The sequence below is a fragment of the Paramisgurnus dabryanus genome, chromosome 12 (assembly GCF_030506205.2).
Source record: "Paramisgurnus dabryanus chromosome 12, PD_genome_1.1, whole genome shotgun sequence".
NCBI lineage: Eukaryota > Metazoa > Chordata > Actinopteri > Cypriniformes > Cobitidae > Paramisgurnus > Paramisgurnus dabryanus.
This window is the reverse complement of record NC_133348.1, coordinates 6,327,230-6,346,539: the sequence shown is the minus strand read 5'-3', so window position 1 is coordinate 6,346,539 and position 19,310 is coordinate 6,327,230. Positions and strand designations below refer to the sequence as shown.

The window sequence follows — 19,310 nt, the reverse complement described above, 5'->3', positions numbered from 1 at the left end:
GTACATTCAGGGCATGGTGCTGAAGAATCATACCAAGTTCGCGATACCATTGGGTTTGTAAGCTACTGCATTGTGCTACAAAAAAATAAAATAGCCAAAACCCAAAATGGCTGGCCAAGAAGCACAGTTTTGGCTAGATGGGATACAGCTAGGGTTGCAAAGGGGCAGAACGTTTCCGATAAATTTCTGAAAACTTTCCATGGGAACTTAATCTGGGGAATTTGCAAATACTCCAAATTGGAAACTTAATGCAAATGAATGGGAATAACTGGAATTTATGGGAATAAGTTGGAAATTTATATAAACTATATAATAATTTTGTTTGGTCACAAACAGACATGCATGCAAGGTAATACATATTTTGAAAAATCCTGATACTTAAGTTCATTAACAGCGCTCATCCGACAAGATTTCATGAGATTTTGGCAGTTGCTGTATCCCTTCTAGCCATAACGAAGAAGTACTGGATAATATTCAACTCTGCAAAGTATTGCCAAGGCCAGATTCGCGTTCAATCTGACAAATTCGTTGACATGGTATATGAGAGCGGTTTGGTCTAACTAAAAGCTTTTAATACTTTTTTTGTTGAGAGCGTCCATAGATGCTATCTAAAAAATGTAATGCAAATCGGAAGATATTGGAGAAGTTCGAATATTTTTTCAGAAAATTGTAAAAATGGCTGAAAAATTTGTATACAGAAATGAAATCAGTTATATTCGTTTTGTAGAAAACAACCCAAGAAGTCAAAGGAATTTTTTTTTTAAAATATACTAAATTAAATTATACTACTTTTTTACTAAATTATTTTATTCTAGCCAACGGGGTTTTGGAGATATTGACCAAAATGAAATGTAAATTATGGCGCTTATTTAGTGGCGTATAGCAAGTGAGTCCCGGGCCCATATGCAAAAAAAAATGTATGGGCCCCCTTAAGCCAAAGCCCCCCCCCCAACCTTGCCCGTTGGCCCTGTTAAGTGGCGCGCAGGTCTGTTAACAGCATATACTTTTAATAAGGTAGTCAAATATTTTTACTTTACTTTTTTTACTTTAAATGGTAGATTTAAATAAAGAAAAACAAAATGTTTTGGGTAGTTTTTGACTCGTGACTAACTTCCGCCTTCTCTTTTCTCTTTGAGGCCCCACTTTTATGTTTACATTGGTCCATACTTAATGTTCATGTAGATAGCCCCTATAGTTACCTCTCACACTGTGTTTTCTTTTTTTTTTGGCGCGGCGATGCGTCATGTAAAAAAATATGGCGTAGTAGTCTACGGCAGTGGTTCTCAAACTGGGGTCCGGGGCCCCCAGGGGGGCCGCGAGATGGTGCCAGGGGGGCCCCAGTTTTATGACATTTTATAAATACATTAATTTATCATGAATACTGTGTAATTAAACCTTAAAAAATAAGGCTACTAACCAACAGCACTACTTTGTATAATTTAATATGTTTTGTTTAATTAAAATGTTACCTTTTAGAACAAATTTGTCTTAATTTTCTTTGGGGAGGCTGCGAAGGAATGCACCGTACATAAGGGGGGCCACACACTGAAAAAGTTTAAAGAACCACTTGTCTACGACAGCCACGGAGTGGAAAAAAAATAAACGCAAACAAGAAATGACGGAGAAATTAGACATTACGGAGAAATAAGAAATCACTACACATGATATGCAATATGCAAAAAAAAATTAAAATTAAATTGAAAAAAAAATTTTATTAAAAGCTGGCCAGGGCCCATTTGCACGTGCATACCCTGCATGCCCAGACGCTACGCCACTGCACTTATTACAGTGCCACCTACGGGTGGTTGTTAATGCATTTGCCAGATTAGCAGGGGAGATTTGGCACATCACACACAGTTTGGTACATTGATGACTTAAGGGCTATGACGTCCAGACAATTTAGGGCAGAAAATGAACAAACACAATAGGGATTCATCGCTTCATGCTTGGACCCCTAATAATAAGAACAAGAAATACAGAAATACAATAGGACTCCTATTTACTCTCTTATTTTGGAGATTTGAAGTGTAGTACTGTTGTGTTGCTATGGTAAAAGACTTCCATTCAGTTTTTCTCAGGGTCATTTACAAAACAAAAATAAAAACAACATCACTGCGCAGTTTTTCAAGGTTTGGTGATGCTCTTACTGCTTTGAATAGAGGACGATTATAAAGAGCTTTGAATACAACAGCGGTGACGAGGTCTCATTTTACACAGACAATGGATTTGGAGATATTTTTGTGTGTGTTATTTTGAAACCTTGCTTATAGTCAAATGGCAAGTGCAGGTTTATACGTTTGAAACTAGATATTTATTAATGTTTTTATTCAATCTGTTTTATTTGGCCCTGATACTTATTTAGAAATTCAACTTTAAAAAGGTTGGTGAGAGGTGCTTAAGCCACAAGTTTAGTTTATTTATGTGAAAGCATGCAAGGTTTCAAAAATCCGACATGTGCTCCTCTTCTGATGATGATAACTGCATCACGCAGACTGTGACTCGGACCCTCGCATATATAGACTATAGTGCGGTTTTTAAAGTGCATTTGGGTTGCTGGAGAAAGTGCTTGTTTGCCTAATAAGATCACAAGGCCATAGGTTCAGTATAATGAGTTAACAGGATCGGAGGTGTGGATAGGACTGAACACAGCAGACTTTACATGTTTTGACATTCATAACATCAATGTGCTTACAAAATCATTTCAAGATAAGTGACTACGGCATCACTCTTGTGTTAAACAATAAGACCAAAAAGTCGAGGACTTGGATAATCTGGGATTCAAAATCTAACATAGACCTGACAACAAAAAGAAAATGTTTTGCATTCTGGATTATTGTTATTCAGGGCGGGTCCTTGAAATCCTTGAAAGTTTGTCAATCTGGGGGAAAAATTCAAGGCCCTGGGAAGTTTTTGAAATACATATAGATACATTTTTTGCATAATTGTGTTTGACACATGAAAACGTCTCGGGTTACGTATGTAACTGTTGTAACCTGAGAAGGGAACGAGATGCTGCGTCTCCCTTGCCATACTTCCTGCTTCCCGATAACGCCGTCTTTGGCAATATTTCAGATAGCGATATACTTCCTGGCTCCCGCGTCACCCTGTCTTTGTCATTAAGACTCACCATTGGTTGAATTTGATATACACATTCAGACGCACTTACCCCTGGAGGCGTCCCCAAAGTATCACCGCAGTGACGCAGCGCGAGTTCCCTCGAAAGGGAACTGTAAATATGTAAAAGGTAACACGATGTAACCTTGCTCTCAATCGAAATGTGTCCCCCACATTTAGTCCGTGAATTTGAGGGTATTGGACACGGAAAGTCCTTGAAAGGTCCTTGATTTGAAGTTAACTAAGGTGTGGGAACCCTGGTTATTGCTTTTGTAAAAATGCCAGATCTTCTTGGCTTTCATATACAAAAACCTCAAGATGCTTGTGTAACGTGCATTAAGTTGTAAGATATTATCATATCAATAAAAAAACACAGTCAGAAAAAATTGTCCTTATCTGTCATTGATGTGGGTTACTTTAAAAAAAAAACTACTTTGCACCTAATGAGTTCATATTTGTACCTCAGAGGTAAATACTGGCACAAAATGTGTACCGGAATGGTCCATATTAGGACCTTTTAAAAGGGTACTACCCTCGTGACCATTTTTTTTTTTTTTGCATAAATTAAAAATTCATTCCTAAAAATGTAAACTATTCAGCACAATGTTGACACATTTTTTGTTTCCCGGTCCAACATTATTTGATGTATTAATTATTTATCCATCAGATTTGTATTGATCAGTCCTTAAGATAAAAGGAAAGGAGGAAAGTCTAGTTGGCTCATGGTGACAGGATCCGTCTCTCTTCTATTTCTCCTAATCAGGAATCCAATTAAACAGGATTACATGGATAAGATGTCCACTGTATCAGCTATCCTGCAACCTACAGACTGGAGAAGTGAGAGATTGGAAACCCACATCTTTATTTCTGTGCGATCCTCTGAAGACTAACAGGACGATATCACAGAAACAGGTAAAAATTAACCCTTTCATTTGATTAGGAGGTAAAGATCGCAGGTTTGTGTTAGCGTGATGTTTATTCCCAATAGAGTGTGATTGCATTTGTTAAATCAAATCCTTGCGGACTTGAGAACGTGCGTCAACAGCTTTAAAATAGTTTGGGAAATCCCTCAGGTGAGATTTTATGATGCATGCGGTGTGGTGTCATGGGGAAACGAAACAAATTTCCAAACAAACTGCTGGAGACGCTCGTCTAATCAAAATGTCACCGTAAGGCATACATTTTGATTCAGTATTAGTTTGACCATCTCCAGTCTCTAATGTGGTTTGGCAAATTCAGAGTCTCCCGGTTGTATCCGTAGCTTTGGATCGGAGCCATACGGTTCTTGTGATTTTGAAAGTTGAACTTGTGTCCCAGTCTGCCAAATTTCTGACAAGCACCACCATGCAGTGTTTTACGTTCAAATACAGGAAAATATTTTCAAGCTTCAAGCTAAGTGTCATCTGCAAGCACCTTTATTTTCTGTGGTTCTTTATGGAACCATACAGACCATCAAATAACTTTCTGGAAACTTTGTAATAATTGTAAGGATGTCTTTTGTTTCAGGTGAACTTTTTGGAAACTTCCTCTCTGCTGATCCGTCCCATCAGTCGAGACTGGAGGTCAGAGAGTTTCTACCCTGGCCTTCTCCTCCAGGGTCCCTCCAAGAAGGTGAAAATGGTGCTCAGGCGATGCAAACAAATGGAAGGCATGCCCGCCTTGCTGGCGGTGTTGTTTTTGGCAACTGTTGCGAGTGATGATGACCATTCGCATCGTATCAGCACCTCTCAATGTGGTGAATACAGCAATCAGGTACTAAAGGATGGGACGTGTCAAATAACAGCCACGTTACCCCAGCTGGATGACCAGCGCTGTCCGGACATGTTTCGTTGTACGGATGAGGTGTCGTACTGGCTTCACGAGAACGAAGAACGTAAGCAGCAGATTCTGGCCCTGCGGGAGACGCTGTCTGAACTTCAGGAGGAGCTTCGCAATCACCGGCATCGAGTCAAAGTCTTGGAACTGCAAGTGAGAATTTTGTTTTTATGATAGATGGCTTTACTTACTTCAGCTGCTTTTACATTTGCATTGAGTGATGTCATTTTTTTTATCAGCGTAGCCTCAGATTTATTCACATCAATTTGGACATAAACAATGCTTTTCAAAATGCAATCTGCATTTGTTGGAGGCAGTTTAAAGCAAGCAGATGTATTTTCTGTATTTCATCCATAAAATAATCACCATACGTCTGTTTGGAACAACATGATCTCACGGAAAGTCGTGTTATAGTCACGCAAAATTTTATCAATTTATTCATGTCCATGGCACGAAATTCAGCTTTTTTTCGTGCCTTGAGCACGAATGCCTTTTTTCGTGTCACTCAGCACGAATTTCTATAAATAGTTTTTAATGTCTGTGGCACAACTTTCTTTTTTGTGTCATTTTATGTATCGTATTTCTTTTTTCCCCTATTTTTAAATCATTGTCGCTTGGGGGTTGGGGTTAGATTTGGGGTTTGTGTTAGGATGTACTTTTATAATGGTTTCTACATGCTTTTTTCCGCTTTCAAAACTTGTATGAGAAAACAATACATAAAATGACACAAATAAGAAAGACGTGCAACGCACACGAAAATCTAATTATAGAAATTAGTGAAAAAACTGAATTTCGTGCCATGGATATGAATAAATTAATAAAATTTTGCGTGACTATAACACGACGTTCCGTGAGATCAGTATGGTTTGGAACTGCTGTGTCACTGTTAGGGCTGGGTATCCATTCAGATGTTCCAGATCGATTCGATTTCGATTCACAAGCTATCAAATCGATTCGATTCCGATTCTCGATTAAATTTTCGATTCCAGTTCTCAGGTAGGTTTTTATACTCGATTCTCGATTCAACACCAATGAATATAGATTTAAGACACACACTATAATAATAAAAAAGAACAGTGAACAGCAGTTTAAAAGTTGGTAATTAATAAAAATCAATTTTAGCCTCAACACGTCTTGCTTGCGAAATCTAAAATGCTTCCATTCCTCTGTTAAATGTTTGTGGAAATAAATATGCAAAAAAAAAAATCGATTCTGCTCTTTGAGAATCGATTTTTAATCGACCACGTTTAAAAAAAAAAACGATTAATCGAAAAATCGAGCCCAGCCCTAATCAATGTTAAATGATCTACCACTTTACATCTATGTATTTGCATTACATGCATTACAAGGTTTATATTTTCATCAGTTTTGTGTGTTTTCTGGGATAGAACCCATGTCCTTTTGTGCTATGGCAATGCTTAAACACTAAGCTATACAGGATCATTTGCACATGCACTTAGCAAACAGGTACAAAAGCTGTCGCTGGGGCGGTACCCTTTCAAAAAGTACACTTTTGTACCAAAAGAGTGTATATTAGTATCTTAGTATCTACCTTTATTTCTAAGAGTGAAGTGGCCTGTTTTTGTGGTGTAGATTTATCCAGCCATACAGTTTAAGACAAATGAAAAATAGAGTAAATTGTATTGTTTGTTTTTTTCTAAAAACAACTGCAATGTGTGTCAGATTCAAAGTCTGGCTATGTGAGAATAGATCAGGCCGCTTTTAAATGTTAAGTTGGAGTAAAATAAAGGTATTTTCCAGTTACATCCAAGTCTTTTTGAAAGGTCGAATTTGTGATCTTAGACCACAAAACCAGTCATGAAGGTAATTTTATGGGAAATTGAGATTGATACATTTTTTTGAATAAATAAATAAATATATCAAAAATATTTGTTGATGTATGATTGGTTTAGGACAGGGCAATATTTGGCTGAGATACAACTATTTAATAATCTTAAATCTAAGGGTGCAAAATAATATAAATATTGAGAAAATATTTTTTATTGAGGAAAAAAAAGTTCCCGCAATTTCATCGCATAAAATTGCATAAATATCCCACATATTCCATCGCATATTTTTGGGGAAAACGTGCCGCAAGATAAAGGATTTTTGCCCGCAACTATAGAGTAAATTGCATTGTTTTTTTTCTAAAAACAACTGCAATGTGTGTCAGATTCAAAGTCTGGCTATGTGAGAATAGATCAGGCCGCTTTTAAATGTTAAGTTGGAGTAAAATAAAGGTATTTTCCAGTTACATCCAAGTCTTTTTGAAAGGTCGAATTTGTGATCTTAGACCACAAAACCAGTCATGAAGGTAATTTTATGGGAAATTGAGATTGATACATTTTTTTGAATAAATAAATAAATATATCAAAAATATTTGTTGATGTATGATTGGTTTAGGACAGGGCAATATTTGGCTGAGATACAACTATTTAATAATCTTAAATCTAAGGGTGCAAAATAATATAAATATTGAGAAAATATTTTTTATTGAGGAAAAAAAAGTTCCCGCAATTTCATCGCATAAAATTGCATAAATATCCCACATATTCCATCGCATATTTTTGGGGAAAACGTGCCGCAAGATAAAGGATTTTTGCCCGCAACTATAGAGTAAATTGCATTGTTTTTTTTCTAAAAACAACTGCAATGTGTGTCAGATTCAAAGTCTGGCTATGTGAGAATAGATCAGGCCGCTTTTAAATGTTAAGTTGGAGTAAAATAAAAATCTTTCCCAGTTACATCCAAGTCTTTTTGAAAGGTCGAATTTGTGATCTTAGACCACAAAACCAGTCATGAAGGTAATTTTATGGGAAATTGAGATTGATACATTTTTTTTAATAAATAAATAAATATATCAAAAATATTTGTTGATGTATGGTTGGTTTAGGACAGGGCAATATTTGGCTGAGATACAACTATTTAAAAATCTTAAATCTAAGGGTGTAAAAGAATCTAAATATTGAGAAGAAAATTTTATTGAGAAAAAAAAGTTCCCGCAATTTCATAGCATAAAATTGAATAAATATCCCACATATTCCATCGCATATTTTTGGGAATAACGTTCCGCAAGGTCAAGGATTTTTGCCTGCAACTATCACAAAAAACTTTTTCTGGAAGGACTGTAAAGGGGGGACATATAATGAAAATCTGACTTTTTTCCCCAGTGCTTCTATCAACCTAGAAAATGTGAAAAAGATCAACCCAGTAACTTAGTTTTGGTAAACCATTCTCTGCAAGCATGAGAAAAAGTAGGTAATTGAAATTTGACTCCCCTTATGATGTCAAAAAGTGTTATACCGCCCCTTAATCTGCACTATCCAACCACAACACTGTCATTTAGTACAGAGATCAGCTCATTTGCATTTTAATAGACACACCAAAAATGGCACATTTTGCTCACACCTACAAAGTGGCAATTTTATCATGTTGTAATAAATGATCTATATGGTATTTTGAGCTTAAACTTCACATACGTATTCTGAAGAGACCAAATATTTGACATTTTAAAAAAGTCTTGTGAAATGTCCCCTTTAATATCCTAGATATTATCCTACATATAAATCTATAATTTTGACCCATAAAATGTATTGTTGGCTATTGCTACAAATAAACCTGTGCTACTTATGACTGGTTTTGTGGTCCAGGGTTACATTTAGCATTTTCTTGCTGTACCGTCAAGAGCAAAGAAAATAACATAAAACTGACCGTGACGTTTTAACTGAAACACAAATACTACACTGTGATGTATTGAATATTTTTTCAAAACTTCCTAATATATGATGCACAAGATTAAATATCAGCTTGACGCATTCTAAGGCCAGATGTAGTATATAAAAATATTTTGAGCACATGATACCTCAAAAGGTAATATACATTTTTTATGAGACCAAATGGTACCAATCAATCAAATCACTGTAAAGAACCTTCATCTCATATTATTTTAGTTAAAGGGCACCTATTTCATTGCTAAAATACCACAAATATGTTAGTCATAATTTCCATGCCATAGTAAAGTACCATCTGCCATCATCACCGTACAGTAGTACTATCACAGTACCTTACCGAAAGTGTTTCTATAAATTCATTATCGCTCCGGCCCACTCGGCTCGGTTTTCAGACTGAAGTCTCCTTGACCCGAGGGCTAATGAGATTTACACAGTGCTTACCTCTCTGCACGTGCTTTCATTAGTATGTATGCACCGTTAAGCTCCTTGTGTTGTGTTAAACAAGGAAATGATTCACAGCTCTCCTGTAAACCAACACAATAACCCCCAAGTGTTTGTCCCGGCCTCTTGTACTGTATAAAACAAACCTATTCTTCTCATCACAATTGGCTATGTGTTTTTTTCACAGAGCGAAGAGAAAAACCGTAATAACTCATCCGTGGAACAGCGCTTGCATGAAGTGGAAGACCATTATGCTGACGCAACAACTCTCTTGCACGTTCAGGGCTCGTTGATCTATGACCTTCAGGCCCAGATCCATAACCTTTCACTGCTGGTGGAAAAAGTCAGACGTAACCCCGGTTGCATGATCAACATCGTCCGCACCAGCCCTCTACTTAGTTCACAAGAAGCTCTGCATCCTGGTAAAATATTCATAAATAACCAAAAAGTGATGCTTATACTTAAAAGACTACGGCAGGTAAGACAGAGCTGTTTTGATAGGTGTCTCCGAACAGTAGTAATACCTGTAAATGATGCATAATTACATGCAACTAACCCTAAACCCAACCCGGAGTACTTAAATTTCTTAAAATAAATTTTGTGTTGTTCGATCGTCCACATTCATTCATGTAATATCATCAGCACATCAAAAATGCCTTGAAATGTCACAAACCCGTACACGGCAGTAACAACCTGAAGAAATACAGTTTTGCTATGCCTGTCGTCTCCATACCTTTAGATAGGACTGTGATCTATTACTGGTGTTGACCAACAGAGGGTGACAAATCATAGCACAGTTTATCAAACATCCAAAATTAACTTCTTTATCTTACTTTGTTTGAGTTATCTGTAGCTCAGTATTTTTGTTTATCTTTGCAGAAGTGCAGCATGTCAAGAATTGTCCTATCGACTGTTCCTCCATCTATTTCAATGGTGTACGTCGATCCGGGATCTACACTGTGGTTCCCTCACTAGGGGCCAGGCCTGTGGAAGTATACTGTGATATGGACACAGATGGTAAGAAAGCACAACTTTCTTAAAATACACTGCAAAAAATGACTTTCTTACTTAGTGTTTTTGTCTTGTTTTCAGTAAAATTATCTAAAAATTCTTAAATTAAGATGTGTTTTCTTGATAAGCAAAATGACCTAGGAAAATAAGTCTAGTATTTAGACAAAAATATACAATTTTAAGTAAATAAGTGCTTAAAATAAGAAAAAAATATCTGCCAATGGAATAAGAAAAAAATCTTAAAAATAAGTTTACTTTAAACACTTAATTCAAGAAATTTTTTCTTGATATTTCTGTCTGAAAACTAGACTTATTTTCCTAGGTCATTTTGCTCATGAAGAAAAAGCATCTTAATTTTAAAAATTTTAGATATTTTTACTGAAAACAAGACAAAAACACTAAGAAATAAAGAAATTTTTTGTATTCTTTAAAATAAAGGATGTTTTTGTCAGGCTTTAGGGTTCCATTGAAAACTTTTAACATTTACAGAAACTTTATGTTGGACAAAAGTTTCTTTATTGTGGAAAAAATAATCTAAACTAATCATACACTGCAAAAAATGATTTTCAAGAAAACAATTCTTAGTATTTTTGTCTTGTTTTCAGTAAAAATATCTAAAAATTCTTAAATTAAAATGCTTTTTCTTGATAAACAAAATGACCCAAGAAAATAAGTCTAGTTTTTAGACCAAAAATATCACATTTAAGTGATTTTGTGCATAAAACAAGCAAAAAAAATCTACCAATGGTGTACATTTTTATTAAACACTAAATTCAAGAAAAATTTGCTTACCCCATTGGCAGATTTTTTTGCTTGTTTTATGCACAAAATCACTTAAATTTTATATTTTTGGTCTAAAAACTAGACTTATTTTCTTGGGTCGTTTTGCTCATAAAAAAGCATCTTTATTTAAGAATTTTTTTATATTTTTACTGAAAACAAGACAAAAATACTAAGAATTTTTTTCTTGAAAATCATTTTTTGCAGTGTTAGTTATGGGTAATATTACCAGAGTCCTCCAAATATTGTTTGAATTATTTTTTTAGGAAAAATTAAGTTAGGCATCAACCAAAAGGCATTAATAGGTTAATAATAAAATTAATATGTACATTAAAACGATTCAATAAATGTAAAATGTTATGTTGTATTTTAACAATGTGACTGTAATGCAACTACACTGTAAAAAGTGAAGGTTGGATAAGTTTTATAAACTTTTTTGAGGTGGAAATTTTAAGGTGAAAAATTTCCTGCAATTGGTAACTAAATATTTTTCAACTTAAATTTTCGCACTTTGAGTGAAAATTTTAAGTTGATAAAGCTTATATTTTTTAGGTGTAACCAATTGAAGTGATTTAAAATTTTTACCTTAAAGATCAAAGATTTTATTGCTTCAACTTACAGGCTGTGAGTCCGAAGCGGGAGAGATTATGATAATGTCGTTCTTGTCTACATCAACAGTAAACTCATGTCATCTTTTACTTTGGGATTTGTACCTTTTGCATATCATTAAAGGGACACTTCACCCATTTGCATTAAAGACACACTATGCAGTTATTTTACCTTAATATAACAGCTTCAAAGTTATTTCGGTGGTAAACAAAGTCATAGTATGGCGAATCATCCTCCTGTTGAAGCTCGGGGAGGACGCCGCTACCAAAACCAGCAATGCAAGCTTGAGAGAACGGCCCCTGACAAATCTCGCGAGAAGCATGACTTGCTTTACGGCAACGACATCACACACGTTAGGCTTGTTCGACTTCATGTGGCGCTGCAAGAACCGACCGCCGGATGACGTCAAAGTACCGCGAGAATGATCCGAGACGGCACTTTGACGTCATCCGGTGGTCGGTTCTTGCAGGGCTGCATGAAGTCAATCAAGCCTATAACAACAACTGCACGCGCGAATTTGAGACGTGAGGCTAAATGATTTAAAAGTTAAGAAAGCGCGTTCGGAAGCGAGTAGGAAAAGATAATCTGACCGCGTTAGGAACCGGACAAGAGTCCCACTCGGTCAGGTTTTTACTTGTTGGCGTGAGCTAAAAGACAGCACTGGATGGGATGCTGATCTGGCGATCTTGTTGATGGACTAGTAAGTAAATCTCTCATTTGTAAACTTGTTTGCGGTCTATGTTGTATGTTGTTGCGCTTGCTTGTAGTATGTCATGCGATTATCATGACAACAGTTGTCAATATCTCACATAATTATCAGGACATAAATAAGCCTAGAGGTTGTAAATAGTGTAAACATGCACAATTTGCAAACTATTATGATAAATAGCAATAATCATGTATAGTGACATTATAACAAACAATGTTATGAAATAATGCAACGTACACAATTAACTTTGTCATGGCATTTTGTAATGTTTAATTGTGATTTAGCTGCAATCATGTTAAAACATTATAAGCTAGCAAACGCGGTATTTTATTATTATATGCACTCTACACTTGGAATAAACGTATTATTATCCGCCTATTACCATCATCTGTAGTTTAGTAGACTATGCAGTAGCCTAATATTTGTATGAAATTGTGAAACATTACCTGGTCATTATCTTTGGAGTACTAGAGTGGGAAATTACGACAGTTGCAAGTATTCTCCAGCGACTCTAGGGGTCACAGTTTGACAAAAACGCCGAATTGCATAGAGCGGCTTTAAGCTTTGTATAGTTAGAACCCCAGTCATGTTTTTGAATGGTCATGCATCATTTCCTCAGTTGCCGCTGAGACAGGAGAAATACAGATTTCAGTGTTGCACTTCCTTCTTTCAATGATGTAAAAATCATCATTTTGCTATATCTTTGTTGAGGGAGTGAGACTACAAACACCCCTTTTCTTGGTCAAATAGGCACCAAATTCGAAATGTATGTTACATTTCTACTACAAATATGACGCACTTTCAATAAAGATTAATGTTTCTACGGGTGAAATGCTCCTTTAACATGTACTAATACACACTTACACACCAAAGGACATTTTAAAACGTGAATCAAACAATAGGTGCTATTTAAACATGGAAAAGTCAGATTTTCATGATAAGTCTCCTTTAAAAATTTCAGCTAAAGTGAGAACATTTTAATTTATAAAATTAATTTTTCAAATGCAAATTTCACTTTTTACAGTGTATCATAACAAAGTATGTAAATCCTGTCTTATTTTAAACATTTACTGGGGGTCCTTGCTCTTCCTCCTCTATCCATTAAAGGGGTCCTTGGCATAAAAATAAAGAGCACTGTACATTTCAAATGTATGCAGATTTTGTGGTAGTCAAACCCATGACTTGGGTTCGCTTGGGTTTGCTAGCACCATTAATACATCTGCAAAGCCCAATTACCATAAAAAGTGCTGCACCAACATTTATGAAACCATGTTGAAAAAATGTAATGTATAATATTTTATTGTGCACTCATTGACCTTCATTTTTAAGAATGAGGGCCATTGAAAATGTCGGCAGGGCTGAACTAGTCAAAAATTCTCATTGGCGCTGTACTTTATGTTGAATTGTTTTGATGGTGAAAACCACAGAATACCTATTGTGAATGAATTGTTGCTTTATTTCTTTTATTGTTTATGGGGAAATTTAAAGACTTTCAAACAACTTTTCATATTGAACCACTAAATGACTTCTCTAAGACGTCTAATGAGACTTCAATTCTGTGCTGAAATGGCACCAGTGGGACGCATGAGGTTCCTGTTTTGAAGCTGAAAATAGCATATGCAAATATCTTTTTGATGACCTGCAAAACGCTCTTTGACCATAAGTATAATTGTGATGGTCATAATCTGAAAACTAAATTACTTGCCGTGTCCATTAAACTCATAAAAAGAGATTTGATCGTTGAATGTTAGACTGTTGCTCATCTCACATTACGCCCCTAATAAAAACACAGTGATAGACTTGATGATAATGGGACGGTTTCCCGGACAGGGTTTATCCTATTCCCAGACTAAAATGCAAGTTTGAGCTGCCTTAATTTTAAAACATCTTAACATATTTCAGTGCCATTGTTTTGTCCCAAGATGCACACCAGTAAAGTTTTTTGTAAGGTATGTTTGCATGGGTGTCAGAAGCCAAAACATTTTAGTTAAGTATTAGTCCTGAATTAATCTACACCCTGTCTGGGAAACCGCCCCAATGTTTCCTGCATTTTTGGCAGGCGGTGGTTGGACTGTGATCCAGCGAAGGCAAGATGGTTCTGTGAACTTTGACCGCAGCTGGAAGGAGTATAAAGAGGGATTTGGAGACCTTCATACAGAATACTGGCTGGGAAATGAACACATTCATGACCTGACCCGGCAGGGAGACTATACGCTCCGTATCGACCTGGAGGACTGGAGCGGGAAGCACAAGCATGCAGTTTATCAGAGTTTCAGGTGAGGCCTGTCAATACCTCACCAACTCCTGATAATGACTTGATGAATAATTACCCAATAACCAACACAATATTTTTTAAGAGTTTAGGTTTAAAATAGGTTTAGGTTTGGACGGTTATATTCATAGCGCTATCAACTAATCGTGTGTCTGAAATTTTTGATAAAATGTATAATAGGATTAGGATTATGCATTCATTTGGAATTTTAAAAAATATTTAACCTGTGCTGGGTTGTTTCAACTGGAATTGCTGGGATGGCTTAACCCATTGTTGGGTCAAATCTAAACCTAATTTTCTGGGTTACATTTACCAGATGCTTTTATCTAAAGTGACTTACAAAGATTACAAAACAATACAATTGAATGGGTTAATTTAACCCAGCAGCTGAAAGGTATGTCCCTTTTTGACCCAAAAGTGGTGAAAATAACAGAATTTAGAGTTTGGATGCATAGTAATATTATGCAAACATATTCAGTTTTTGTAATCGGATTGTTATATTCATAGTCCAATTAAACAAATATATTTAGTAAAATTTCCATAATATGAAAATTTGTGTAAAACTGTGTGAAAAACCCCACATACATGTACAAAGCATACAAGTAAAAATTATGTCTTAACTAAATAGTAACAAAACAGTGTGAGATGTCATATACATGTAGTAGGGCTGTCAAATCAATTATACAAAATAAAAGTTTGTGTTGGCATAACTTATTTGTTTAATATAAATTTATATATAATATAAAATAAATCTAAATCTAAATATATTAGGGTTTTCAAAAGATTATTCGCGATTAATCAGATAAAAAATAAAATTTTGTGTTGGCATAATATATTTGTTTAATATGTGTGTTTTTTGAGTAATTATTATGTAATACACACATGCATGTATAAATGAAAGAAAATTGTTATTTATGTAGATTTTTTTAAATTATATATAATATCAAATATATCAAAATCTAAATATGTTAGGGCCGTCAAATATTAATCCCAATTAATCGGATACAAAATAAACGTTTGTGTTTGCATAATATATTTGTGTGTATATTGTTTGTAATTATTATGTTTATATAAATACACACATAAGACAAATGTATATATTTTAAATTTATATATAATATAAAATATATCCAAATCTAAATAAATAAATATATACATGTAACTGTTTCATACATGCATGTGTGTGTATTTACATACAAAATAAGTAAAGACAATGCACACACATATATTGTGCAAAAACAAATGTTTATTATGAATGTAATTAATCGTGATTAATCTATAGACAGGCCTAATATATTTAGATTTTGATATATTTTATGATTATATATTAATATAAAAAAATCTACATAAATAACAATTTTCTTAAATGTATACATGTATGTGTGTAACTATATATAATTATATATAATTGTATTTATATAATAATTACACACAAAACACACATATATTAAACAAATATATAATGCTAACACACACTTTTATTTTGTATTAACAGTATACACACAGTCCACCCACATATATTATGCATAAAACAAACTTTTATTTTGTATGTGATTAATCTTTTGACAGCCCTTATATGTAGTATGTTAAATGTTTTTTAGGTGATTTACCTAACCTTATTTTTCTTCAGTGTGGAGGGTGAGAACACACAGTACCGTCTTCATGTGTCTGGGTTTAGTGGGACGGTGGAGGATTCCTTCAGTTGGTACCACGATAAACAGGGTTTCAGTACACCAGATACGGGTAACATCTGTGCAGAAATCTCCCACGCAGGCTGGTGGTATAACCAGTGTTTCTACGCTAACCTTAATGGTGTCTACTACAAGGTATTGTGTGATGATACCACTTATCTGTTAGCAATGTTTCGTTGTGTGTATAGTAGACAAAATATATTAGTATAGAAATAATAAAGGTAAAACAAAGTTGCGCCACTAGACGGCCATCTTTGCCTCCGTGCAGTTATTTCAGTCATGCAAATAAACGGCTATCTTGAATGTAATTTTTTTTTAGAGATATCTATATTTCCCCAACCACAATTAAACAACATATTTCTGATCAACAATAAAACCTGACATAATCTATACCATGCTCGAATTGCGCTAAAAAAGCAACTTTGTTTTAGCTGCTGCGCATGCGCACAGGTTAGCATCGCCTCACGCGACTTAGCATAGAGCTCCTCCCCCAGAGCATCGTCAGTCTTTATCGATTGATGATTGGTTCTTTTACATAAGTATTATTTTAATCTGCCTTTTTATTTTTAAATATATGAATTCATTAGCTGAAATAATAAATGAACTATTAATTTCCCCAGTGCCCTATAACATTGGTTTTTAAGTTTTAGATAGCCTATTTTGTGTGTAGAAAGCAACCTCAGTACAACCAAACATTGTGAAGATGTGTAATCACCCTTATTACTAGCTTCAAAAAATTCAAAATATCTCATGTATTTATTCTAGTGGTAAGAACCCACGTTCACAATGTATTTACAACCAACATAACTTTTAAAAACTTTTTGACTACGAGTACACATCTTATGCACATATTACTTTTGACTCAGAAATACATAAACTAAGTATAAACATTTATATTAGTTTTTTAATTAAGAAAAACTGTTAAACCACAAATCAGAGCGACTGACATGAATTAGTGATGTTTAGAAATGAGTCAGATGTGCATTTGGAGGAGAAAATGACCACACAGGATGAGAGAGAGAGAGAGAGATGCTTCTTCATTCTTTTGTTTTAAAATGTAAACATGTTGTGTAAAAAATGCATTTAAACATCCTGCTGACTAGTGTTTTCCACAAGTCTCTCATTTTGAGTCCCATTCATTTTAACTGTTTACAAATCCAAGTTTGGTCTCAAGATCGAGTTTACTAAATGCTTAACCTAGCACAACAAAACTACACTGGAAAGTCTTGAAAAAAATGTGTCATGTCGGTTTAATGCTCTGTTATCCTTAAACAGGGTGGCCGGTACTCTCTGAAGGGGAAGAACCCTCTTGGGCCTGATGGTATCGTGTGGTACACATGGAAAGATTCTGATTACTATTCACTGAGGAAGGTGGGCATGATGATCCGACCCAGAACCTTCAGACCGCATCTGTCACCATGAATCAGGGCCCGAACCTTAACCAACCAATCACAGCTCTCAGAGCCACAGGAGGATGGGTGATAAAAGTGTGTATGGACTTATATTGAATAAAGTGACCTCTGAACGAGACCATTTAGGTTTATACAGAGGACTTTTGGCTAAAAGAGTCAAAATAATTAGTTTAAACATTAAAAGTCAATTTTTGTCATTTATTGATCAAAATTAAAATGTGTGAGATATGTTCATATTTTCTATACCCAAGATTATGAGCTTTAAAAACATTTTTGGTTGACTTGTTTTTATAAATGTGAATTAAAATTAGATTTATATTGAATAATCTGACTTGATTAGACTACACTGTTAAAAATAAAGGTGCTTAAAAGGTTCTTCACAGCAATTCCACAGAGGAACCTATTTTGGTTTCTCAAAAAACCATTTGGTCAAAGGTTCTTTAAAGAATCGTTTATTTCATACATGTTTATAATCTAAAGAAACTTTAAAAAAAAGCACCTTTATTTTTAAGAGTGTAATAAACCACTCTCTAAAAAATGCTGGGTTATTTTAAACCCAGCGTTGGGACATAAATGGATTAACCATACCCGTTGGGTTGTGATTTAACCTATGATGGGTTTTTAACCCATTGCAGGGTTAAATATAAATACATTTTTTAGGTTATTTAATCCAGGGGTTTTTGTTAGCTGAACCACTTGACCTAAATGATATACTTGAGGTACCCACTGAGATTTAAGTAAATAAGTATATAAGCACATTTGAATGTTTAACTGCAAAAACGTTTATTTTTTCATCCGCTTCAAAGTTTTATTCACTATTTATTTTTTTACTTAGTTATTATAACGTGTTACTGGACCTTCAACTGGTAATTTTCTTAGTACATAAAATAAATCTGTCCATTTTGCATGAATTCTCAGTTTTCTGATTTAATGTACTGCTGTGTAATGGTCACATGACATGCAGGTTAAACAAATAAAAATTTATATTTTGTTACTGCTTTTTATTTTTAAAGCAACACTATGTAGTTTCCATGTAAAAATGACTTGCAGCTCCCCCATGTGGTTGAAAAGCGCAACAGTGCCTGGTATCAGACACTCTTCTGCAGGCAGGGGCTGTGTTTCCTACCCTCCACCGCCACTTTCAGAGTGTGCTTGTAGCAGCTAGGAGGCTGCTCAGGTTGCAGCAACAGTACAGTTTGTCCAGTTAAAAGTGGTTCTATAACTGAAATAATTTTAGAGACATTATTTAAAGGTAAAAAAACTACATAGTGTTGCTTTAAATGTATTTTTTATTTTTGTAATTTTTTGTTTTTTTATCAATTCATAAGCCCCCTGCAATTCTCTGTGAACCACAGTTTGGGAAACCCTGATTTAACCCAACAGTTGTATTCATCCATATTTGACCCAATGCTGGGTTGAAAATAAACCAGGATGCAAAAGCACTCACAAGTACTTATTTGGTGTATCAAACATGTTTACATATAAAACAACACATATTTTGAAATGGTCTCATTTGTATGCGCTGTAAACCTTCACAGCTGCCTCACAGGTCTCCTAACAAGACAACTTGTCTAGTATCTATGGGCAGTTGCAGAAAAGACGGATCATTTTGTAAAAAAAAAAATCAACATGTTGTATTAAAATATAAGTATATATGATTTTTAAGTATATCACTGTTTTACATAATATTCTGAATATAACTATTATCATATTATTTAAGACCCA

General features: G+C 34.8%; 1 protein-coding gene across 1 annotated transcript; it reads left to right on the top strand.

Annotated features, from left to right (window-relative positions):
- Positions 1–3,884: 3,884 nt before the first annotated feature.
- Positions 3,885–19,133, top strand: LOC135738312 (fibrinogen-like protein 1). Its single transcript, XM_065256302.2, has 7 exons — positions 3,885–4,026; positions 4,621–5,082; positions 9,289–9,523; positions 9,981–10,118; positions 14,270–14,486; positions 16,113–16,308; positions 17,449–19,133. The coding sequence occupies exons 2-7, from the start codon at positions 4,732–4,734 to the stop codon at positions 17,593–17,595; spliced, it is 1,284 nt and encodes a 427-aa protein (XP_065112374.1). The 5' UTR covers positions 3,885–4,026; positions 4,621–4,731; the 3' UTR covers positions 17,596–19,133.
- The last annotated feature ends 177 nt before the right edge of the window (positions 19,134–19,310 follow it).

What these genes read in the sequence shown, in the direction of transcription:
- LOC135738312 (XM_065256302.2), top strand. Translation starts at nt 4,732, where the DNA reads ATGGTGCTCAGGCGATGCAAACAAATGGAAGGCATGCCCGCCTTGCTG. An exon ending in ACAAGAAGCTCTGCATCCTG is followed by an intron (nt 9,524 to 9,980) that starts GTAAAATATTCA and finishes TTATCTTTGCAG; the next exon opens with AAGTGCAGCATGTCAAGAAT. An exon ending in TTAATGGTGTCTACTACAAG is followed by an intron (nt 16,309 to 17,448) that starts GTATTGTGTGAT and finishes ATCCTTAAACAG; the next exon opens with GGTGGCCGGTACTCTCTGAA.